The sequence below is a fragment of the Tachypleus tridentatus genome, chromosome 10, assembly GCF_004210375.1.
Source record: "Tachypleus tridentatus isolate NWPU-2018 chromosome 10, ASM421037v1, whole genome shotgun sequence".
Classification (NCBI taxonomy): domain Eukaryota; kingdom Metazoa; phylum Arthropoda; class Merostomata; order Xiphosura; family Limulidae; genus Tachypleus; species Tachypleus tridentatus.
In genome coordinates, this window is record NC_134834.1 from 154,615,372 (window position 1) to 154,642,853 (window position 27,482).

A 27,482-nucleotide genomic window follows, 5' to 3' on the forward strand; every position below is an offset into this window, starting at 1 on the left:
TGTATGTTGTAACTTTAGCTTTTTAATTGAATTTATGTTGCAATGAGGAGTATTAAGCTATGTAAATGTTAATGTTAAAAACAACTTGAACTTTACTAACTTGTAATTAACTTGTATAATGCAAAAAATATTCATAATGAAAAACACAACATTTTAAACATTATATAGTCTTTGTGCTTTTGATCAAATTTGAATGGTTTACTTATTATTTTTATAATCTAAGCTCTTCACAAACACTATGTTTAAACAATGTTAAGTTGTGTTTAACGTTCTGTAGTATTTAACTGTAATAAAAATAAATGTTTAACAGGTCTGAATGTGAAATGTTGTTAGAAAGTTTTTGACCTTTCAACCGATAGGGAAAGAAATACAATAATAATTTTAATAAATATTTTTGCATTAACTATATTCAATGTGCATCATGGTTTAGTGAACTTATTGAAAAAATATAATATAATGCTCATATTTTACTTTAATCATATAACATTTCAAACATATTAAGAATTACAACGTCAAATAGAAATTACTTTTTTCTAAACTGTCCAGAAATTAATATGTATCCCACACCTGAACTGTTACAGTGCCAGCTATTATTCCATCTACAGTAGATTCAATGAATGGGTCAAATTTCCGGTCAGCTCTTCTCATGAATTCAGGTTTTAACAAATAACCACAGTGTGCATTGTATTCAAAGATTCCCTGGTTTAACTGCATTCCCAAATCTTTTGAAAATATATTACAATTAGTAAAATAATTATATTTTTAATAGCATATACAAAATATCAAATTGAGAAATAAAACTGAACATGAAATAGAAATAAATCCAAACGAAATTCAATTAAAAAAAACAACGACACATTTTCCAATTGATTTTAACTTTATGTATTTGTAATTGGAATCATGAAATGTGTCTAACTTTTTCAAAACTGATATGATTATGAAACATTTCTTCATTAGCTATTTTTTGAATGCAGTACTCCTTATTCTGAATTGAAAATTGTTATTAATAATAGTTTGATGTTAAAATCATTGTATTTGTTATGCATTAATGTTTTGGTTTGGTGTAACTTATTTTATTTTTATTGTTGTCAAGTTTAATTTACACTTTGATATTAGTTATTTTGTAAAATTTTTATCAGTTACCTGGTTTTGTCCAGTGAAACTGTTTCTTAACATAATGATATTAACTTAAATAATTCTTCATTTTTATTTTTAATTTATGGCACTGATATTTATTGTTATCTTATTTTAACTCAGAAGTATTCACTGCTAAGATACTGTGATTTTGTTTAGCCTTCAATGTGATTCAACTGAAATATAATTATTTTCTGATAGGCACCTAATTTAATTGTATAATGGCTTTCTGTTAGATTCAATTAGTTTTCAATTGTATTCTTACAGGAACACAATAGGATTTTTAATGGATCCAATTACAGGGGAGGTGCCAGAAGAAAATGTGTGGGTGAGATTGTTGATAAATGTCACAATTTTAGTTGATGCCCCATTCATTATGAACTGTTTTGAAAGAGGTAGAATTTTTATGTCATAAAAAGTATCAGAAAACACATGACGATACTTATGTTAAATCAAGGTATAATTCAGATTGCCTTGTATTTAAATACTTCTCAAACTTAAAGTTGTAAAAATAAGATGAAAATTCATTATTTGTGAATTATTGAAAGTGATAATTCACATGATTTAATTTCTTCTATCTCAAATTCAAATGATTCTTGGACTGTTTCATTGATTATCCACACCCAACCACTACGCATTTAGTGAAGAGCTAGTCAAACACTCCTATTATGATGTACCAAAATGAGGTTGTGTCAATTAAATGCACGAGTGATTCAAAATTATAGAACACCACAAGATTTGGTCTCAAGATGAATATATGTTTTTCTCATAATATTTGGTAAAACTAAAATAATTATCATAATCACTAGGGTAGATTTGTCCACTCTTTGATGATGCTTCTGTCCAATTGTTTCTTAATTGAATTACAAAAACAAATGGGATATGGTACAAACTTTTAAATAGATTTCCATTTGTTTATCAATTGCATTTCTATCAGGTATTTTTGCATTAGAGACTAAGGTTAAAAACAGTTTATCATTGCTAATCAAGACAAACTGTTTTAATCCATAGGCTTTATAAAAAAAACTTGATGAAAATAACTTGAAATAACAACAAGCTTATTTACTTATTTTTGTTGCTATAAAAAACAAATGGATTATTTCTACAAGCAGATCTTAAGATATTATGTAAATTCATATTAAAATTATGGAATAATGTTATGCTGAGAAACTTATGTAAGACTATGAAAGTACATATTTGATAATATACTGAAATACAAGTTTCTGTGTTTCAATACAATTAATTAAAATATATATATATATTTATATATATATATACACACATCTATTCATACTTATTTTACAACATTAATATAATAATGCATTTACATACAGCATTACCATACTTGTGACTGTAAATATAAATTAACATTTTACCAAATGTCTGGAAATTAAGAGCCACCATTTGACAGCCTGCATTCCAAAATACCTGAAATAAAAGTAAAAGAGTATTCATATATTGAAAGTTTATAGATAATCTACAAACAAGCAAGTATTGCTGCTCATTATTTGTTTTATGCAAGATGCTCTAAACCTAAAGAAAGCTTAAAGTTCATAGCACATTATAATTATAGTAAAAATAACAATTTTGTGATGCACATTTTAAATACATATTTAGAAAATTCCAGAGTTAATATGTATCTGTTAATTTTTATAGTATTCATAATTTAGTAATCAAAATCAACCATTGGAAGTATGCACTTCAATGAACAAGATTAGGAAACTCTATTCAACCTTTATTTAATGACATTTTCAGTGGATGCCTTTTGTTAGATTTGACTGTCCAACATTCTATGAGACAGTTAAGCATGATGAAGGCCATCCATTTAAAACATTGCATTCTGTCAGTCAGTGAAGCCTAATGAAGAGCAGCATTCACTCAAAATAACAATCAGTTAAGTCTGATTAAGAGCATTCATTTAAACATTTTGACCCATCAGACAGTCAAACCTAATGAAGGACAATCACTGGTAAAAACAATTTAACAATAACATCTAAATACACTCAAATGTATGTCTTCCAATCTCACAAATTTAGTTAATGGATTCCTTTGAATCAGTTAAGAAGTTCCATACCTGAGGCATGTAGTTGCTGGAATCTACTCTTGTTCCTCGTGGATAAATCCTGCTTAACTGTCGTTTGTTATAACTGTTCAATTTAGTTAAGTATTCTTTATAAAAAAATAAAAATGCACAAACATAGTTTTCATTTTATTTATGTTTTGTAAGGCACATTGTATCATCTTTCTTTCAAAACTTAATTTTATACCTTGTTTTTCAATATTAAATGTATAAACCTTTAATTAATGTGGAAGTAAATAATTCATGATTAAAGAGAATGTTCAAAGCAACAAAACATAAATAAGAACAAAACAGAACTCTGCATACTTCTTGTTATGCACCTCTAGAGTTTTCCTGTTTCTGTAACTTTCATATTAATATAAATCTAAAACAGAAAAGAAAAAATGTGGTGAGTGTTACATCCTTCTAGAAATGGCATCTAATTTGGATCTTTAAATGAAATAGAGTGAAATAATTAAAAAATATACATACATGCATCAGTTTAGAAACTTGAAATATTACGTTAAAAGGATACTTGACAAACTCCACTGGATGCTCTTTCAGAAGGTTTGTTGCTTGAGTCTCAACAAAAGAAGATACTTCATTACACCGATTTCTTCCTAAGATGCAATAAGCTTTGTTGTCAAAAGTCACAATTTCATCATAATAAGCAAACATCAAACTTCAATCTCAACAAAGAAAGGCATTTCATAATACTAATGCATTCCTAAAATACAAGGTTTGATATTATAAATTGTAAAAGTAATGTATGATTTTTGTAGTTTTAGTTTCTTAATTGATCCAAGTTTCCAATTTGTAAGATTTAAAATTTTTTGAATTTACTTGCCACAACCTACACATGACAGTTAATACCAGAGCTAAAATAACAAAAAAATGATACTAAAAACGAAATAATAAGAAACATAAAACACAGCTTTTTTAAGAAACCTTAAGCATTCAGTAAAACACATACATGAAATAATAAGAAACAGAATTTTTGAAAGAAGGTAAGTACTAAATAATCATCAAATTATCAGAAAATATTTTGTATTTTTGTTTGATATGATTCAGGTGGCCCAGCATGGCCAAGTGGTTAAGGCACTTTACTCATAATCTAAGGGTCATGGGTTTGAATCCCCCTCACACCAAATATGCTTGCCCTTTCAGCCATGTGGGAATTATATTGTGATGGTTAATCCCATTATTCGTTGGTAAAAGAGTAGCCTAAGAGTTGGCAGTGGGTAGTGATGACAAGCTGCCTTCCCTCTAGTCCTACATTACTAAATTAGGGACAGCTAGTGCAGATAGCCCTACAGTAGCTTTGCCCAATATTCAAAACAAACCAAATGATTTATGTTTTAAATATGTATAATTGTTACACATAACTAAATTCCTCTGACAGATGTATTTCCGTTTTATATATAATGTTTGGTTACATTTTTGCTAAAATGTAAAAGATTAAATGTCTTTGTGACATTCAAGACAGTATGGAAAAAAACAGTTTTAGTATATTATAGATTTATTGTGATATAGTTATAAATAATGTGATTGTAATAGATATGTTTAAAATTAAATTTATGTTCCACTAAAAATATCTGTAACCTTTTGTGAGATATTTTAAAATATTTTTCTAGTTATATATCTTGTATTTCAAAATACATTTTATAGGATTTCATTTAGGCATAATAAAGTGAAATTTTGTATAAGCTAAAATATTAATTCTATCAATTTAGTTACCATCATTCTAATTCTCAAAGACAAATTTAATATTTAAAAATTTAAATGTATCAGATAATGTATGATATTTCAAAAGTATTAATCACTGAACAGTAGTAACAAACAAGTTTATTAAACTGAACTAACTTTCTGCATGTTCAAAGGAGTGAAAGTGTACAGGCTGAATATAGTTGACAAGTGCTGACATCTCAGCCCCAGCTTCGGATTCTTTCGTACCCTGAAAATAATTGTTTCTGAGTTTAGTTTACAAGTATTCAAATTGTAAATAATTTAAAAAAAGACCAACAAAAATTTGATTTAATAATTTATTATGAAAAAACTACCATTAGGATATGATACAGATGTACCTCTTCTGTTTGTTGGTAGGGGTTTTCATCATCTTCTCCACCAGAATCAAGAATGCTATCTTCCCTCATGCAATGAAAACTTTCAATTCTTGAAGAGTTGCTTTCAGTTCTTTCTACTGAAGAATTCATAAGAGAGACCATCTTCTCATTATTCTCTTGATGGATAATTCCAGTTATATCATGGTCTAGGTTTCCTAAATCATCATACTGGACTGGAAGGATGTGTTCAGGTGAGGGATGAAATGATAATTCTTCTTCTTCTTCATGAGGTACATCGTTTCCACTTTTTTGTTCTAAAAGCAAATCCTCAAATAATATAGCATTTTAAAATTCTATATATAAAATATGTTATTCATAAATAATATTTCCAAAAAATAAAGTATAATAGCTAAAAAGGTTCTGTTTTTTAAATGACCATTTAATAAGTTATTAAAAAAGTCTATAAAGGCAAAACACACTAAGACATGTTACTGCATCACATGAAAGGCACTATATTATGATTGAAGATAAAATTACCCATTCATGTTTCAGGCCTCAAAATTAACCCATAATATGAAAAATATTTCAAACTCTTAACAGAGAGAGAGAGAGATTCATAATTATATATTCTAAATTTTATAAAAATGGACACTGAAAAATTATTAATGTTACATTTACTGTATTTCCAAATGAGCTAGTAAAGTGAAAAAAGTATGAAATTCTTACCTAATGGGTATCGTTTTCTTTTATTTTTAATTAAGATTTTTCTGAGCAGCTGTTTAGGTGAGGGTAGAGGGTGACCTGGTTTTAACTGAAATAAAAAAAAATTGTTCATCATGAAATTTTACAAAACCAAGTTCTGGAAGATATATATATTAATTCTCAAAACTGGTACAAATTCTGTAACTCATGTTATAATAAATATTTAACATTATATAAGATTAGAAAACAGTTTAATTTAACACTGATTTTCAAACCTAACTTAAAGATAAAACCTTCATTGTGTTGATAATGAAACACAGGAGTGTATAAATAACCATTGTTATTGCACTTTATAAGAATGATTTGTACATGGTAATACAGCGTTGTGTGCTATAAATACAAGTTATGGAAACACATATAAATTGTTTAACATCAATATATTTCATTCAAAGCACAGTTCTATTTATTAGACTATGTAATATATTCATGGACCTTAGCATGGAAGGATAATTTTATATGGCTACATAATGTAAAATCTAAGGACATAATATTTTGAAGAAAGACAGAACCTTCTTGTTCTCCATGGAAATGGATAAACTCACACAATAAAGTATTTAAGGCATGAACAGATTCTAAAATCACATTCTAAGTCAAGTCCTCAAAGTGAAAGTTATGATAAAACATAGAAACATTTTATCCAAATAGCTACTGTAAAGAAGTTTGGCATATCTTGTAATATAATTAAAATATAATAAACAAGAAGATGAAGCAGACAAAGACCCACAAATCAAAACCTGACAATATTCCATGCACACCGTAAAACCAATAGCTGAAAGAGATGGTTAAATAATCCCATCCCAGCAATATCCAATTTGACCACATTTCTGTCAAATTGTCCTTCAATTATGCACGATCAAACCTTTTTACCTCAAATACAATCTTGGAAGTTGGTTCCTACATTTAGTGGGGTGTCTGTGGAAAGTTTTTTAAAATTTCGTTTGAGATTAATCTTGAAATCCTTCACAGAAGTTTGTTACAATGCCACTTAATGTGTTTGACAATAATGTGTAACAATGGCCATCAGACAGAATATGATCAATGATCGTGAAAGTAGTTCTAAGAGCAGAATGGGACCTGGAACATCATTCTTTAGGTTTCAGTAACTCTTGTGACTATTTAACTTCAATTGCTAAAACCATTTTATATTCAACAAATATTATATTACCATTACCAGTTTTTTAAGTGACATTTAAGGAATATTCTGTGTATCATCTTACCATTACAAATATTTTAACTTGTGATCAGTGTAATAAGAACATGTCATTACTAGTGTTTGAAGCTGCAATTATCAGTTTCTAAGCATTACTTAGAATATTATGAATTTATAACCCCATTGTTAAAGTAGTATTAAGTGTATTGTATTACAACAACCAGCATTTAAAAAGTGTTAAATGTATTACATTATCAGTAATTAATCTGTGTTTGGTATACTAAATTATAATTTTTAGTGTTTAATAAATGTTAAGTGCACTGTATCATAATTTATAATTTTCAATCATTTTAAATATACTACATTATCACTATTAGTGTTTACTGAGTTTAAACATATTTCATTATCATTGTCTGTTTATTCATATTAAGTGTACTGTATAACTATTATATTACCATCAATAGTGTTTAATTGATGTTAAGTGTACTAAGTTATTTTTACTAGCATTTATTCAGAGTAATGTTTATTACCCTATTATTGCCAATATTTAAGCAGTGTTAAGCATACTACACTATTGTTATCAGAGTTTAATGTATTGTAATTGCATTACATTGTTATTAATGTAATTTAATCAGAGGAAAATGCACTAAATTATCATTGTCAGTGCTTATTCAATGTTTAAGTGCACTACATTATCATTACCAAAGTTCTTTCTATTGTAATTGCAATACACTGTTATTATCAGTGTTTAATCACTGAGAAGTGCACTAAACTGTTATTATCAATGTTTATTTAGTGTTATATGTACTACTTTATCATTATCAGTTTATTGAGTGTTAAGTTATTGTATTATTATATTATTGTCATTAGTGTTTAATCAGTATTAAGTGTATCAAATTGTTAATACTTTTCTTTAATTTGTGTTAAATGTACTACATAATTTTATCATTGTTTAACCATCACTAAGTGTACTACATTATCAATTCCAGTGTTCAATAAGTGTTAAGTGTACTACCTTGTTATTACCAGTTTTAACTGCACTACAGTATTCTTATCAGTGTTTAATCACGTTAAGTGTTCTAAATTATCAATACCAGTGTTTATTTAATGTAAAGTGTGATACATTATTTTTATCAGTACTTAATCAGTGTTATGTGTACTATATTATCATTTGTAGTGTTTCATAAATGTTAAGTGCACTACAGTATCACTACCAGTATTTAATTAGTAGTAAATGCACTGAATAATCCTAACTTGTACTTATTTAGCATTGAGTGTATTTCATTATGATTTTCAGTGTATAATCACTGTTTAGAGCACTACATTATAAGTACCAGTATTTAACTAATGGTAAGTATGCTGAATTATCATTACATATTATCACTGGTCAGTGTACTTCATTATTATTACAATGTTTACAGTGAAGTACTTACAGTGTATAGCACCCTATAAAATTTCTAGCTATGAGAAGATTCCAGCAGTATCATGATTAGTCTGTTCAACTGTTTTCATGATAGCATCGTAATTACTATTGATACAAGTACATTTTGCTCATTTCAACAGATTTAATCTATGAATTAATATTAGATACACCATAGTCATAGCATTCTGAATTTTTACATCTTGTCAGCTTTCTGAAAATCGCTAAGTATAATGTGAGTTTGGATAATGCATTAATGATATATTCCTTGAGTGTGTTTAACATTTTCACATCAAGCTTAACAAGGGCTAGCTTTCCCTAATTTTGAACTCACTACTAGAAGAAAAGCAACAGAACAACAGTCTCAAGTGTAACTCTTGAGCTACTCTTATATGACCTGGTAAAGGAATTTGATTGTCACTTTTAGAATGCACTCACAGCTTCAAAGTAGGAAGCATGCTTTTGCAAAAATGGGATGCAAACCAAAAACCCTCAGATTCATAGTCTGGGGACATTAATTTAATCACACCCAACACATGTTGAAATTATTTCCAGGATGCAAACAAAGAATCCTCAAATTCATAGTCTGAGCACATCAACTACTATCAGCACCTACCCCATACTGTTGAAATTATTCTAATGAGATACATTTAGTAACTGTTTAAATTCTGTACCAACCAAATTACAGCACATGACATATGAATAGTACTTTATGCACATATTATTTTAGTTCAAATGCTTCAAAATTTACAGAGGTTGAGTATGTCATTCCAGTCCATGTCACCATGTTCAATCATGCCTAACTGACAAATGTGCATCTTGTAGTGTTGTTTCCAATGCAAAAGGTTCCATTATAAAACTCTCATAATCAGAGTACACTACTTTTCCATGACTTTCCATAAATTCATACTAGTTTATGACAATTATGATTTTCCAGAACAGTCATATTGGAGAGAAATTCATAGGTCCTTTTTCTGGCAACTTAACTGGTATGTTTTTAAATGAAGTAGCATAAATACCCACTTTAATCTCAAGCTGCTTGAGGTATGTGATGGTTACAAACAGATATGTCATGAAAGCAATTATATACACTTGACTTGTATCACGTTTGTATACACTTGACTTGTATCATGTTTGTATACACTTGACTTGTATCATGTTTGTATACACTTGACTTGTATCATGTTTGTGTAAACTTGACTTGTATCACATTTCTAGATGTAGATCCTTTTTGGTTTTATTGCTTACTTTTGCTGGTATATTTATGGGGCATGTGAACAGCTTTTGCTACTGATCTTTGTGTTTTTTTTAAATTTTCACTTGTTACAAAACATTACACTTTTGCTCATTACATTTAGGGTAAATTACTTGTTGTTGGTCTCTTTCTGGATGGTCCTAGCACTCTAACTTGATCCATATTCCTTTGTTTTTCAATGTCATTAAATACAAGGGATACTCTCATTTTGGAAGTTCTAGCTTTATATTATGGGCTTATCATATTGGAAAGGGCTACTGAACACCCTTTTCAAAAGTGATGTGGTCGATTTTTGTGGCATCACACTATTTACAAAATACCATACAATATAAAAATGTAGTTCTGACACATGCATCCCACTGAGAATTGATATCAGCTATGGTAATCAATAAGATACAATACCCTATGATCCAAGCATTTTCAAAAGGTGGACCTTCTTCTTCAGGATCAAAATTTTTTTAATATACTCAACCATCCATATATATATATACCTGAAAAACTATCTTATAGCTATGAGCTGTCAAAAACGGGAACATATTTAATGTCACAGCCAACATTGTTCTGAGAATAAGTCATAAAATTGTTACACCATTGTAGAATATGAATATTAGTAGCCTTGTATATTAAGAAATAAAACTGAGAATTATTTGTTATTACTTAAGGTGTTTGTGTGCACGTGTATATGTATACACACACAAAAGCCTGTTGTCAATATCTGAAATGTTGACTTTTACATTTCAACTGAATATAACATTCTGTTACTTTTTTAATGTGAATTAGACAAAGTATACGTTTAGAGACGGTACAGTGTGAGTTACTAATTATTAAGATCTTGTACAAGATACACTTACTGGATGGGTACTCAATGGCTCTGTCAACAGCATTTCTCCAAAAGCTTTCTGACAGTACATGGCCATTTTAGCTTGTTGTTTAGGTCTGTAGAAATATCAGTAATCAGTATTACTTAAACAAAAGACATATTTTAAAATTATTATAATAAAAGCATCAATATTTTTCATCAATAATTGTTTCATTTCAAGTTTATTTACTGATTAATTATCATTTTGGTACAAGGTACAGCTTTTACAGCAAGGAAGATTCCTTTTTTGAACAGATATGAAGTTTAGATCACTGGTTAAATGTTTTCTAGTACACAAGAATGATCATTATAACAGTGTGTTTACATCATATTTAACACCTTACATTAAAAATATCATGAATGAGAATAAAATTATTACTTTTCTGATATTCTGGAAATTGACTTGTTCTTATCATTGGGCAACTTAGAAACAAACATGCATATGAGTCTCATTGAATGAATGCTTAAGATTGCCCTCTTTTAACCAACAAGATAATTCATATCTGTTAGCAAACTTACGAAACCAACATAAAGTTCCTCCAATCTATTTTGTTTTAAACAGTGCACAATTACATGCTTTCTAAAACAATTATTGCTAATTACAACAGTTATTACCATTATAAAGGAGAAAAGAACAAAACTATTTCCAAAATTTAAGAAGTTATTTATTCTGCATTAGCAAAACTCCTATTACTTGGATTATTTTAATAATTCATTTGGTGAGATATGAATGAATAGATTGTCAGAACTTACGAACAGTGGTTCTCAAATGATAATATCACAGGATATTCTGAAGTCTTGAATGCACTTTCAGCTATTGCCTCTATTACTTCCTAAACAGGACAAAACACTAGAATATATTACTAGAAAATTTTTATGCCAAGATAAATGTTACTGTTTCTGAGATAAATAGACTGCACTTAAAATTGACATTCATTCTCTTATAGTTAAAGATCACAGTTTAATGAACAAAAGTAACAAATAATTTGTATAATTAGTGCTGAAAAGTAAATAATGTGCAACTGATCCAGTGAATATGTCTGTACAACAATGGTAGAATCTGAGTTCCAATATCTGTGATGGGTAAAGCACAGCTAGTCAATTGTTTAGCTTTGTGCTTAATTAGAAACCAAACAAACAAATACAATTGTAATTTTCATGTTGTTAAGTTAAAAAAAATAGCAGGAAAAAATTTGCCTGTAATTAGTATTCTATTATCAAAACTGTAACAAAATAACACTAAAAATATGATACTGAGTGTATCATGAACCACTAAAGTTACGATGCTGAGTGTATCATGACCACTAAAGTTATGATGCTGAGTATATAACGAACCACTAAAGTTATGATACTGAGTATATCATGAACCACTAATGTTATGATATTGAGTTACAAGCCACCACATTTATGACACTGGATCACAAGTAACTAAAGTTACAACAAGTGTGTCTTAGGTCACTAATGTTTATGTACTGAGAATGCCAAAAGCTACTAAATCTTTTATAGTAAGGGAGCCAAAATCCAATAAAGTTAAGGCATAAGAAGTAATATTTCATTGGCATTAACAACCCAGATTTAACTTTGATTTTATGTAAATTTTCTGCAGTTTTTATTCTTATTTTTTCACTAATAATACAAATTTTGTTATTGCACTATACCTTGAGCAAGATTTCTGTAACAACAGTATAGCCATGTGTTATAATTGGTTCTTCATCCGAATTATGACCATTCCAGCAGTCTAATTCAATACAGCGACATCCTGCTAATAGGCACTGTCGATACATCTCTACTGATGACTTGCCAGTCAATTGATGCCCTGTTTTTAAAGTGATAGAGATATCATTAAATCCATTAAATAGTAAACATACAAGAAATGAGCTTACTGTTCACAATGTTTCAGAAGAAAATTACATGTGCCACTTTTTTAAAAAAATACACAGTTGCACTTACTATCACAAAACACTGTAACTTGCATATGCTTCTGATATCCTAAACTAGTCTTACCACGTTTGGGCTATGGTTGCCAATCAGGGGCAAAGATTTTTTACACCCAATGAGGGGGATGATTTTGCAACCACTTATGTGGACTGTTCAATTTGCAAATTGGTAATCTCTGATTACATAAACCTGAAAGCTGTAAACATGCAGTCACAGAGTAATCTTGTTGCCACGATACTTACATGTATACTTAGGCCTACTGACTGATACTTACAAACTATCGCTTAGATCGAAAAGCTTAGAAGCATGCCTATATTAAAGATGTGAATTTCTTAAATATATTATTAAACCATAAAAGAAACATATGTATAAGAAAGTTTTTTTCATACCAAGTAAAACTTTCAAGCTATTAGCTAAACACTGTAGTTGTTGAAAAAGTCATACTTTTATAATACATGAAAGTTTTACATAGATCTTTTTACATCGGTTCTTCATAACAACTCTCAAAGAAACTGAAAAAACAGAGATATTTCAGAAGATTTTTTTTATTTAGTCTTCGATATTTCATATAATCTCCAGTTTCTTGTACCTTAAAAAAAAGGTTGAAATACTCTGTAATGTAAAAGTATACAAGAAAAATTAGCAAATTAAAAGTAAAGGTAATTCAACTTCATAAGAAAATGAAATGAAGCCTCTCTCTATATATAACTATGTAACAAACTCCCATTTGAATTAGCTGTAAAATACTACACCATATCAGAAAGTGAAGCCTTAACACAAAGTAGTTTTACATATTGCTTTTAATACTGTATATAATTTTTCACTGATTGCTCAAAAAGAAGTATTTCAAAAACAAACTATATGATATGCTACACTGAAAAGAACAATACAATATATATATATTTTTTTTTGCATGATATTACTAAAATTTCTCGTAACAAGGAAAATATACATAACATATAACACTGCTGGTCATCTCTGAAGAGGAAATTATATTCTATATATAATACTGATAAAAAGTGAAGAGGTCATTACACAATATATAACACTGTTAACATTTCTTGTGGAGGGGTCATTACACAATATATAACACTGTTAACATTTCTTGTGGAGGGGTCATTACACAATATATAACACTGTTAACATTTCTTGTGGAGAGGTCATTACACAATATATTGCACTGTTAACATTTTTTGCTAAAAACCTTTTCTGAAGATGGTAAAATACTACATGATAATCTCACCTGTGAGATAGGTATTGTGAGAAGAATTAATGAAGTAATGGTTTAGAGGTTGATTCATGTCCTCATTCAAGTCCAGCTTGTCTAAAGCCATGATACTATTGTCCTCACTCATCAAATATTGTAAGAATCCTTCGGCTGATAACAAATCTGAAAGACAAAAATAAAGAAAGATCTTTAAAATTACAGTTTACAAAGTTTTCTTTCAAAATCTGTAGTATAATAATTAGAACTGGAACATTTAAGGGTAGCAAAGTTTTTACACATACGTTTTTAAATAATAGGATGTACTTCAGTTTACTCTACAAAAGGGCCGAGTATCAATTCTAATAAAACTTCTGTAATATCTGCTTAGATAATAAAGTAGATGAAATGAAATTCTATTCATTTAAAACTTTTTGTTCACTTGAAGATATGTACAAAGCTGTACAATGGGCTATCTGTGCTCTGCTTACCATGGTTATTGAAAGCCAGTTTCTAGCTCTGTAAGTACACAGACATACTTTTGTGACACTGGGGGGCTATCAGCACATAAAATATTGTGAGATAAACTATTTCAATAATTCTTATTTCTAGCAAAGAAATTATTCTACTCAAAGATTTAAGTATAGGTTTGAAAAGCTTTAGCCAATTTTTTAATAAGTAAGTTCTTATAATTGCTTTTCCATGCTACTAACAATTTCTATAAATCTAAATCATATCACTTCTTGTTGTTATCTATTACACCCATCAGTAAACAATGTTTATTCCATAACTCTTTATTAACACCATAGCCATTCGTGACTTATCTAGTTTTGCAGTTATCTATTTGCAAGATTCACTACGTATTTCATCTGAAAATCACACATAAATAATTTAATGTTATTACACATATTGTATGTCTACAACACAAGACAGAATGCCACATATTCTCATATAGTGTCAATAAAATTGTGAAAGGGTAAATTTTAAGTGATTTGATATGCAAAGTTGGCATGTCCTAATCTATCTCTTAAACTAATGTATATTTTAAAATTCATCGAACCTAGCATATATACTGGTTATTTCTACATTTGACTGGTATTGTGAAAGATGCATTACACAGCTTTAAAATTAATTTCCCTACAAATTAAACGTGTTATAGCTTAACAAGCTAATATTTATTAGGTAGCTGGAATTGCTAAGCACAGTTTAATACTTGTGCAATGATACACCATTGAAATGTTGCCAAGCAACCCAACTCCTATATATTACAAATACATCTGGTAAATTTGTTTATTTGTTCTCTTCAGAGAATTATGCAAAGGGGTATATGCACTAGTCACCCCTAATTTTGAACAGACAGAGTAGAGAAAATACAATTAACACTACCTACTGCCAACTATGAGCTACTCTAGCTGAATAGTACAATTTGACCACCATTATTTTAGTGCATATATCACTCCAAAAGGTGGAACTTGTGACTTTGTGACAATATAACATGAGCCATGGACTACTATATTTACACTACAGTATGGTTATACTAACCAAGAGGCCATATGCAGTCTCTTCATTGTAAGAAAATCTAATTTTTAATCAGATGAATAGTTGAATATTTTGAACACTAGTTAAACAAAATTAATTTATTTCTCACCTTTCTGAGCATATGCTTTATTAGGTTCACACTGTCTTATAACATCTCTTGCATATTCAGGAGTTAGATAAGGATAAAGGATCTCATTGAGTCGTGGATCTCTTTGTTCTTTATTCAAAAAGTTTACTAACTGATCTGTCGTCATTCCTTTCTTTTTGTTCCCTCCACATCTGAAATATTTAATGACTTGAACTGTATTATAAAACCTAGTGCAGATAAAATATATTCCAACTTTAACTGGTTTACAAAACATATTGGATGTAAACATGTAATCTGAATTTCTGGCAAGATATTTTATTAAGAAACATAAACATAGTGCTACTGATATAAACCCAACTTGTGAATAAATTGTTTTGATAAATTATGTCTTTTTCATAATAACTACTCCAATCATGTATTTTATCCATATGTAGTGGATTGTCTAAAACATGTACAGGTTTTGAAAGATCTACTGGGACAACTGGTAGTTCAACTACCACTAGAACTTCACAACCATAAATAAATTCACAACCACTAGGGTATCCAGTCTTAACATTCATATTTGCATATAATTTCAGTTTATTTTTATGATGTTTAAGCTATTATTTCCTTTATATTGGTTAGATGAGTGTTATAGCATGAGCACCTTAATTAAGATTTGAGATTTTCAATTACTAAGTGCAGGTAGGTACAGACAGAATTTACCTTAAAAAACACAATGAAGATGAATCAGAAAGTTTATCTGTAAAATAATTACAACTATCACATTAAATATAGATACAATTTACCTTAAATAATCCAATTAAGATAATCAGAAAGTTTATTCAAGAAATAATTACAATTTACAGAGTTAGTTACTGAAATACTACAATGCATTCAAACTTGTAAATAGACAACTGTTGAATCATTTGCTAGCAATGAATTCAAACTTCAGTGCAAGCTAGGGCATCTGTTCCAACACAAAACTCATCTATATGTTCATTGTGATTAACAGTTAAATTATGGTGTCCATAAAGTAGCCCCAAGTCATTCAATCTTACATACATGAGGAACACACAAATGAAGTAAGCATTCCTTCATTGTTGGTCGTAGTGGTGACAGGAAGTGTTACTGAAGTTGGGTTTTGGAAATGATGAATATGATTTTGAGGGAGCTAGATGTAAGTTGAAGATAAAGAATATAAAACTCTGGAAATTTACGTGTGAAATTAGGAACTGCAGGGAAAAACTGGTGAAAAATAAAATTACAAGGCAAAAGGAGCCACATACTAATAGCCTCCAAGTGGCACAGCAGTTGTGTATGTGGACTGACAATGCACAGATTGGCCATTCTGTAGCTTTGTGTTAAACTTTAAAACAAATAAACTATAACAAGATTAACAACCTGAATCCCAACTAGTTAAGTAGTTTGAGGTCAGTTGGTTATTTTGAAAGCCAAGAATTTTTACTGTTGTGGGTGGCCAGCCCAGACAGCAAATATATAGGATTAACATGCTCTACAACAATAATTTGAACTTGCAACAATCAAATTGTGAGTTAAGCCCATACCAAACCACTTTTTTTTATCTGAAAATTATATAAAGCTTTATGGATAGAAATGTCTATCACTGAACTATTTGGACTAATAATGGTTGACATTTAAAAGTGTTGTTATCCAATATGAGCTTATAATTTCAGTTCTACTACTTATTGTTTTTTTTATCAGTATTTAGATCAAACATATAAATGTTATAACTAGTTTAATGTTTATGTTTTTAATGACTAGAAATAAAATAATGAATTTTTGTAAGGTTTAATATCCATTGGACAGATAAAATAAAAACTTATTTGTAACAAAGGATAGAAAATTTTGCTTCTGATTTTTCATTTGTGTGTTTTTGTTGTTGTTTTTTAATTTCACGCAAAGCTACTCGAAGGCTATCTGCACTAGCTGCCCCTACTTTAACAGTGTAAGACTAGAGGAAAGGCAGCTAGTCATCACCACCCATTGTCAACTTTTGGGCTAATCTTTTACCAACGAATAGTGGGATTGACCATCACATTATATCACCCCCACAGCTGAAAGGGCGAGCATGTTTGGCGCGAAGAGGATGTAAACCCGTGACCCTCAGATTACAAGTCGCATGCCTTAACCCATCTGGTCATGCCAGGCTTCTGTTTTTTCTTAACATAATAAATATTAAAAATGCAATAAAAGTACATAAAAATGTCTATACCGAAAAGAAAGGCATAATGTTTTCAAGAATTCTAACAGTAATGGTTACATAGTTCAGTCTAATGCTGAGGGATATACAGAATTGATATTTCTTCTGAAAGCATATATGAAATAAGAAGGGGGGATCCAAACCACAATCTTCTTCCTCACATCATTCTGTATCACTGTATCGAGCTTGGTGTTAATTCATCATAAATATGGAAACGTATGAGGAACACACACACACACACACACACATATATATATTGACGTTTATTTACATATCAAATAAATTATTATTACAGTTGCAGTACTGGTACAAACAGATGAAGAGGCTGCATCATTATTGGAAACATTTTAAAATTGTTTCTTGTAGTTTCATGTATCAATTTGAGTTCACTAATTAGTTTAAAGATGAGTGTCATGTGATGGATAATAAGTGCCAGTGTTACTGGGCTGTGATTCTTTAGAGTAAGTGTCTATCATCTGATGGCAATAAATGCCAGCAATATACTGACAGCACATAATACACTTTTTTAAAAATAATATATTCACAAACAAGTCAAATATATGTATAAAAATTATTACACTATTGGTTATCACAGTTATATTAAGAACTTTAAATGATTGTCTCTTTTTTTTTTGTCAAAACCCACACAGGCAGGTTCAATTAATTTAGAACATCTTTCCACAAGACAAATTATTTTCCTGTTTTCTGTTATCACAGTATAATTAGTGATAAATTCACTTATTTTATCCTAGTTTATCACAGTTGTATAAAGAGCTTTAAAAATTATCTTTTACATCAAAAGTGAACACAGGCTAGTTCAGTCATTTTAGAACCCAACTGACAAAACAAATTATTCTTCTCTACTCTGTTTATTACAATTTAATTTGTGATCATAACACTTTTAAAAGCCATTACTATACACTCTTTACAGCTAAACTTACAAGCACAGTCTAGATCTATATCTCTCACTAACTTTGTCTTACTGTCACTAATTTACTTTAACTTCTTCAGAAATCATCCATCATAGCTAAACTGACAATTTTTCATTCAGTCTAGATCTGTCTAATTGTCTCCCTGCATCTGCACATTATTATAACACATGACAGAAAAAGAGTAGAAATATCTAGCTTTCTAGTGACAACAATACAACACACAATGAGAAAACTTAGAATATTTTGAGTAAGATGGTGTCAACAATATTACAAAAGCCTAGTACAACAAATAAACTGCATACACAATGCACAACTTGTACTGAGTTACATAATGAAACATGTCATAACAGATCACTTTTAAAATAATCAACTTTCAACGCTCTTTTTGTGAAAACTAAATAATAACTCTTAAACTAAACAGTTTTGTATATCCAACAGTAAGGGTAAGCTATGCATAATTTTAAACAGATGAACTAAAAGGAAGAAAGATAGTCAGAAGAGAAGACTATCTACTCTAGGAATACTTTAATTAGATATTTGGATTTAATTGACACTCTTATAATGCACCACAAAATCTGAAAGTGTGTCATTCTGTGGCAGAAGGACACAAATCATATTTCTAAGTGCATGACTTTTGAAAACTTGTTTGCATTAATATATTATAGAAAATATTTATATTAATAATGTACCAATCAGTAAATCCAACTTAGATATTTTTACTCCAAGTATGAGGAAAGATCCAACATAAAGTCTGAATGAAAGACCAAAGAAATGTAGAAATCCACAAAATCAAGTCAACATGGTAAACACACTAGCCAAATCCATGTTGACGTTCAAGCACATTCCATGTATTGAAAGTAAACCCATTTGTTAACTTCAAACACAGTCCAAATGTAAGAAACCATGTCCAAGCCCACCTTTAAACTTAAAACTACAGTTCACATGTCAGAAACACTGCTCAAACCCACCCATCAACATCAAACATACTCTACATATCAGAAATATTGGTTAAATCCACCTGGCAATATCAAACAAAATTTACATGGCAGAAACACTGGTCAAATCCACATTCAGACTTCAAACGCAGTCCATGTTTCATAATCACTGCCAAAATCTATTCATCAATTCAAGCACTGTTCACAAGTCAGAAACACTGCCTAAATCCAACCCTCAACGTAAAGCACAGTAAATTGCTCAAATCAACACATCAATTTCAAACACAGTTCACACATCAAAAACACTGCACTCAAATCCACTTGTCAAATTCAAGTACAGTCCACATATCAGAAACACTGCCAAAATCCATTTGTGAAATTAAAGTGCAGTCCACATGTTGGAAACACTGCCCAAGCACACCCATCATCTTCAAACATAGGTATGTGACAGAAACACTGCTGAAACCCACTAGTGAACTTCAAACTCAGTTGGCACATCAGAAATACTATCCAAATCCACCCATCAGATTCAAACACAGTCCATATATGTGAAATGGTAATAAAACAAATGTGTTAACTTAAAAGATAGTCTACATGTCAGAAACACTGCCCAAACACATCTGCCAACTTCAAACATAGTCCACATGTCAGAAACACTGGCAAATTTTACTTGTTAAATTCAGGTACAGTCTACATGTCAAACACAATTGCTCAAACCCACCTATTAATGTGTCACAAACACTGCCAAAACCCTCCTGTTAACTTCATACACTGTTATCAGAATCAATGCCCAAACACATTCATGAACTTAAAACATAGTCATATTTCAGAAGTGTTGCTCAAGTTCAACTGTGAACCTCAAACACAACCCACATGTGAGAAAGATTTCTGAAATCCAACCATTAACTTAAAATACAGTTCACACATGAAAAACACTGCTCAAATCCACCTGACAATATCAAACACATTTCAGTCCACATTTCAAAGACATTGGTCAAATCCATCTGTCAACTTGAAACACAATCCATAGGTAAGAAACATTTCCCAAATCAACCCATCAACTTCAAACACAGTCCAAATGTTAGAAACACTGCTCAAATCCACCCAACAACTTGAAACACAGGTCAAATGTGATAAACACTGAGCAAAATCACTTGACAAATTCAAGTAAAGTCATAATGTCAGAAAAACTGCCAAAACAAATACCTAAACTCAAAACATAGTCCACGTGTCAAAAATAATGCTAAAATCCATCTCTCTAATTCAAAGACAGTACAGTAATGTGCAAGAAAACATGCTCTAATCAACCTGTAAATTTTAAATATCGTCCACATGTCAGAAACACTACCTTAACCTAACAATCTGATTCAGTCTCAGTCCACATGCATGAAATACTAGTCAAACCCATCCATTAACTTCAATCATAGTTCACATGTCAGAAACACTGCTCAGACCAACCTGTCCACTTCAGTTAGAATCCAGATGCCCCAAACACTTCCCAAATACCTCCATGAACTTCAAACCCAGACCACAAAAGGAAATACTGCTCAAACCCACCCATTAACTTCAAACACAGTAGACATGCCAGAAACAATGCCTAAACCAACCAGTCAATTTCATACAGTCCAAATATCATTAATACTGCCCAAATCCATATGTCAATTTCAAACATAATCCATATGTTAGAGACACTGCTTAAGTACATCCATCAATTTCAAACATAGTTATGTGTCATAAACATTGCTCAAACCTATCTACAAACTTCAAATACAACCCACACATCACAAACAAACCTAGTATATGTGTGGAATAGACTGTATAAACTCACCTCTCAACTTTGAAACATAATACTTGGGTGGAATACACTGGACAACCCCACCTGTCAACTTTGAAACACAGACATGTGTAAAATAGACTGGAGAAACTCACCTGCCAGCCTTGAAACAAAATTCATGGATGGGATATACCAGACAAACCCATCAGTCAACTCTGAAGCATAATACTTGGGTGGAATACACTGGTAAAACCCACTTTTCAACTTTGAAATACATTTGTGGAATATTATGGCAAAATCCATCTCTCAACTATATATTTTATGGAGTTATTCTCTACTAACTAAACTGAAGTCTTAATTTCTAGCTTACTAATTCTTACTACAAATCTGGCAACCAAAAAATAAATAGCTTGTTGTCAAGATGTCAGTTTGGAAACATGCTTGATACACTTTTTGAACTGAAAACACTATATAATGTACTTTAACATAAAGCCTACCACACATCTTGGACATACAGCACCGGACAGTATACCTTAATATTATATCTACCACACATGTTAGACTAAGTACACAGGACACTCAACCTTAACATTATATCTACCAAACATCTTGAGCTGAGTAAACTGGATAGAACCCTTAACATTATATCTGTCATGTGTCTTAAACTGAGAAAACTGGAATGGCACATATTAACATAATATCTACCACACATCTTGGACTGATAACGCTAGGGAATGTACATTCATTACACGTTAAAAAACATACTGGGCTGAGGACACTAGGAAATCGATCTGATATTAGATTTAGAACACAAGATAGTGTAAGTTAATGGAATACTTACTACATAAAATTAATAATAATAAAAAAAACTTACAATTTTTCATATAATTTATATACTTCCATTCTACCTGAGAGGTGACGGTAAAAACAAAAGAAATCTTCAAAAGTAAACTTTTCTGGAGCAATCGAATCATTCTGCAAATAATAAAATGCATATAAATAGACATACAGCTACCCATGGCACATTAAATGGTATTGACGAAAAGGTAGGTTCTTTTTGAGCCACATAGGTTATTGGATAAAGCAACAATTAATAAACACTATATAACATATCAATCTAGTTTCGATTGTCATACATTGTTTACAGCTAAACTCAAGCTTGACCCAAAACTAGAACTAATAATAATGTTTTGAATCGTACTTATGCCCCGACAAAAGTCTGGAATATTTTACTCAGTATTAGATATTCTATTGCAACAATACTCAATTAAACTAACAAAACATTCAGAAAGTTCTAGCAACATAATACAATAATTTCACTATTGTAAACAATCGCTAAGTCATAACAATTGAACCACACAACATACTATTCGTAAGCAGTTGTATAAACGAAATCACTGTACAATATCGCACTAAATATGACACACACGCTACATAAATTATTTAAAACAGTTGTGTATCTTTAATAGTTATTATGAAGCTATAACTTCCAAGGGATAATCACGGAACATACCCATTATCATGAGGCTATAACTTCTCAGGGCTAATCACGGGAATATACCCGTTATCATGAGTCTAAAACTTTCCAGAATTGGTTATTGAAACAACCCATTACTGTAAAGTTACAGCTTCCAGTGCTTTTTTACCATGTACAGTCATGTGAAAAAGTTAAGATACCCTATGCAAGTCTTGTATTTTTGTAACATTTTCGGATATATAGATATTTAATCTCAATTTTAATAATACTGAGATATTATAGGAATATAACTAAACAATTAAAACTGAAAAAAAGACTTTTCAAGATCTTCTGTAAGTGTAATTCTACAAAAATGCATATTCTAACTGAGGAAAAAGTCAGGACACCCCCACATTTATTCCCACTTAAAATGGCTCAACTCACACACAGGTGTATCACACCAGGTGTACATGATTAGAAGATCGTTACACAGCATTTTGAACGAGGCTTGCCCTATTTAAACCTCAGACATTTAGTTTTGTGTGCTTCTGACTGTTGAAGTGAGAGTGAGCACCATGGTAAGAGCAAAAGAGCTGTCTGAGGGCTTCAGAAAGAAAATTGTAGCAGCTTATGAGTCTGGTAAGGGATTTAAAAAGATCCCAAAAGATTTTGAAATCAGCCATTCCACTGTCCGGAAAATAGTCAACAAGTGGAGGGCTTTCAAAACATCTGCCAACATGCCCAGGTCTGGTCGTCCAAGCAAGTTCACCCCAAGAGCAGACCGCAAGATGCTAAAACAGTAGTTTTGTAGTGAGCTGTACCCACTTTGAAGCTGCACACGACAGTAAAGTCTGTTCATATTTTTTATTTTTGTTTTTTAGAATTGTGTTCGTAATATCTTTAACCTGTCGTAAAATGTTTTATATTTACGCTCACGTTTGAGTAAGTAGAAGAATATCCTCTTTCTTATTTACCTTTCATTACACTTTCATTCAGCAATCTCAAAAAACACTTGTTGGTAACGTTTTCGGAGTTATGAAATTATTTTCGTATAATACCTTCAATTACTCTAGTTTGGGCCCGGCATGGCAAGGTGGTTAGGACGCTCGACTCGTAATCTGAGGGTCGAAGGTTCGAATCCCCGTCACACCAGACATGCTCGCCCTTTTCATCCGTGTGGGCATTATAACGTGATGGTCTATCCGACTGCTTGTTGGTAAAAGAATAGCCCAAGAGTTGGCGGTGGGTGGTGATGACTAGCTACCTTCCCTCTAGTCTTACACTGCTAAATTAGGGACGGCTAGCGCAGATAGCCCTCGAGTAGCTTTGTGCGAAATTCAAAAACAAACAAACAAAATATTATAGTGTTCTTTGTTTATTTTAATCACAAAGTGAAGCAACAAAGCATATATCACTTGAATTATATAAAAATCAACTTAATGTGTTGAAAATTGTAATTATAAGCCCGTAATAAATCTAAATGTCTGGAAAACTTGGTCGGTTTGTAACAAATATCAGTGTTTATAAACAAACCAGCATCGGAAGCTCAGTCCGAATAAAGTAAAGTCGTACGAGATATTTCTGTTTTCATTATATATATTAATGAATCAATTTGTTTGTTCTATTAACAACTGAAGACTCGTGCAGTGACTAAACATTCTAATACTTTTATATTATGTTACAGGTTAGTTGTAACACGAATTCTTGTGTGTTGTTTATGTTTGAATTAAGTACTATCTGTGTGTGGTATTTTTTTTACACGTTCAGAGTTTGTGCACATGTTAAACCTAGGGTTATTTTTTATAAAGCTCACACCTCTCGACTGTTGTAAAAATATCAAAATTAATAACAATAAGTCACGCTTTGTAATTTTTTACGATCTTCCCAACTTTTATTATTTTACATATTTTTTGTGTCATGAAATGGAACGTCTTCATATGGTTTGCTTGTTTTAATTTCGCGCAAAGCTACTCGAGGGCTATCTGCACTAATTTAGCAGTGTAAGGGTAGAGGGAAGGCAACTAGTCATCACCACCCACCACCAACTCTCTGGCTACTCTTTTACCAACGAATAGTGGGATTGACTGTCACATAATAACGCTCCCACGGTTAAAAGGGAGAGCATGTTTGGTGTGACCAGAATTAGAACCCGCGACCCTCGGATTACGAGTCGAACCTTAACCCACCTGACCATGCCGAGTTCCTTTATATGGAAATCTCTACATATTCTAGGTATGTCATACTAACTTTAGTACTAATTGGACTGCACTTACGTAACTTGTTATGTTCCTTATGTACTCACGCTTATATTGAACTAAACAATACTTGCTTAATATCTACTTATTGGAATACATACAGAAGTGAAACAGCAGTTAGGAGCAAGGAGTGATTAGTAGTAATTCCCATATAATATAGGATTACCTTGGCTTTTGGTAGTCCTGCCAACTCGAGCGCTTTCTCAACTCGTCTCTTGTCGTCTTTATGGGTCGCAAACATTCTAACGATGCTGAAAAACCAAGACAACTGAAGACTTTAAGGATATATTGCATGGGAAAAAAACACAAAAAAACATTGTAGTCAGTTTGCTTGAATATACTCATTGTTTTTTCTGAAATGTATAGTTAAAGGAACAACTTCTTAGCATGATCAATAATTAACTTTAATGACAGAGAGAAACACTAAAAGAGAATTTTCGAGTTCAAATATCGAGGAGTATCGACGTGAGAAACAAGAAACACGAAAATCATTTTAGGCAAAGATCCCAGTGTCCATTGAGAGAAACTCAATAGGTCGTGATTCACAGAGAACGAAATTTATCATCTTTATAGCTTAACGAAGAGCGAACTATTTATCTAAGTGGAGTCCCTCGACGCTAAAATAAGGGATTTGATTCCACATAAGTAAATTCTATATATAATTCCGTGATGCAACCTTTTTCAGAATAGCAGTTAATTTGTCATTGTTATTCATGTTTCGACAAAAACAAAACATGTGTATATATATGCGTGCGTTTCTTTGTGTTCTTTTTTCTTATAGCAAAGCCACAACAGGCTATCTGCTGAGCCCACCGACGGGAATCGAATCGCTGATTTTAGCGTTGTAAATCGGTAGACTTACCGCTGTGTTTATGAAATCTCAAACACGTGAGCTTTCCTTAGTTGTAAAGCGAAAAATAATTGAGCGTAATTTTGATAAATATACAATTGTTTTCTTTACAATTACTGCTTTACTCAACAATTACTATTCAACGTTCATTGTTTCTACAGCTGTTATTATTGAACTATTTTTGTTCCACTATTTTTATTTTCTACTTTCGAGTGTTTTCTCAAAATAACACTGGAAAAAAATAACAGAAAAAGGAATAATTCTATTACGAAATGAAAATAATATTACCATAAATAAAACAAATAAAGTGACATAAAAATGATGAAAGAATTAACGTATAGTATTACAAAAGCAAAACAACACAAAATCGCGGTAGATTTTAAAATCCCTAGAAACTCAAGCACAAGCGAATAGTTGACTGTTCATTTCTAAGTTGAAAAAGAACAAGAGCAATACTTAATTGTTCATGAGGAGTAAATATTTTTCGTAGCTTTATAGATTATGTGATTCAGATTGCACAGTTAGCCCACAAAAGTGTGTTCTTTATAGAGTCGGATTAACTATTTGTGTACTAATTGTTATTTTTATGCATTGAAAGTTTACGTATATGTTAAAACCACTACTAGATTTAGTGTTCTCTGATTGATGTAGCCTCCAGTGGCTCAGCAGTAAGACTGAAGGTTTGTAACGCTAAAAAACGGGTTTCGACACCCATGGTGAGAATAGCACAGTTAGTCCATTGTGAAGCTTTGTGCTTAAAAATAAAAACAAACAAACTAACTAACTCGTGTCAAAAAACTGTGTTTATAACAGTAAAAGTCCCCCGCTGGGACAGGGGTAAGTCTACGTATTTATAACCCTCAAACCAGGGATTCGATTCTACTTGGTGGATACAGAAGATAGCCAGATTTGACTTTGCTATAAGGAAATACACATAACAGTAAAGTTTATTTTGTGATTTTTACAGTTTCTCGAAGATATGCGTTATCTCCACCTTCTATTTTTGCGTGTCACGAAATAGATTGTCTCCAAGCTCAACCCTTTACACAGTCATTTCTTGAACTTTAGTCCGCAAGACATGTCTGAAATTTCATTAAAATATTTAAACAATGCGATTTATTGAATGAAGGATATGTTTCGTAAAATCATATTTATATGAATTAAAACATTTACTTTTGGAACACAGCTTTTTGAGTGCACGGAATCTCATTTTTCTATACGTTTAAGGGTCCGAGAAAAAAAATTATCCTTGGATTACTAGAGTTTATTTTCAGAATCACTGTCCAAACAATTTATATATTTTATAAAGGTGTTTTTGTAAGCTTTATTTTAGTTGACAACAATAATGAAATACATTTGTTAGTAGTTAAGCCTTAACCCCCTGGCCATGCCAGGCCAGAGATAGAGGTTAACTAAAAATAATTATTTTCAGAAAATGAGAAAATGATATAAAAGCAACAACTATTTACCAGACAAAAGAAAAGCAATATTAAATCAGAATTTTTACGAGATAGATAATACAGTTCATTAAAAAAGCCTAAATTGGCAAACGAATGCAACATGTCTCCGCAACACAATCCCAACATGACCAATTTTACAACGCTAA

The 27,482-nt window shown here is 31.0% G+C and overlaps 1 protein-coding gene across 12 annotated transcripts in view; it reads right to left on the reverse strand.

Moving 5' to 3' along the window:
- LOC143230683 (1-phosphatidylinositol 4,5-bisphosphate phosphodiesterase classes I and II-like) overlaps positions 1-27,482 on the reverse strand; it is a 151,863-nt gene that overhangs the window by 36,849 nt on the left and 87,532 nt on the right. For 11 of the 12 annotated variants that reach the window (XR_013016595.1, XR_013016594.1, XR_013016596.1 and 8 more), the window contains 14 exons: positions 25,193-25,277; positions 22,190-22,290; positions 15,493-15,662; positions 13,884-14,030; positions 12,361-12,518; positions 11,456-11,535; positions 10,695-10,779; positions 5,983-6,067; positions 5,278-5,570; positions 5,057-5,147; positions 3,729-3,813; positions 3,209-3,281; positions 2,511-2,562; positions 568-722 (listed from right to left, as the gene is read on the reverse strand). Coding sequence is in view for 9 of the 12 variants with exons in the window: in XM_076464656.1 (XP_076320771.1) it covers positions 568-722; positions 2,511-2,562; positions 3,209-3,281; positions 3,729-3,813; positions 5,057-5,147; positions 5,278-5,570; positions 5,983-6,067; positions 10,695-10,779; positions 11,456-11,535; positions 12,361-12,518; positions 13,884-14,030; positions 15,493-15,662; positions 22,190-22,290; positions 25,193-25,277 (1,660 nt within the window). In the remaining 3 variants the exon portion in view is untranslated. The remainder of the gene's footprint in view (positions 1-567; positions 723-2,510; positions 2,563-3,208; positions 3,282-3,728; positions 3,814-5,056; positions 5,148-5,277; positions 5,571-5,982; positions 6,068-10,694; positions 10,780-11,455; positions 11,536-12,360; positions 12,519-13,883; positions 14,031-15,492; positions 15,663-22,189; positions 22,291-25,192; positions 25,278-27,482) is intronic. The other variant, XM_076464660.1, reaches the window with a different exon arrangement.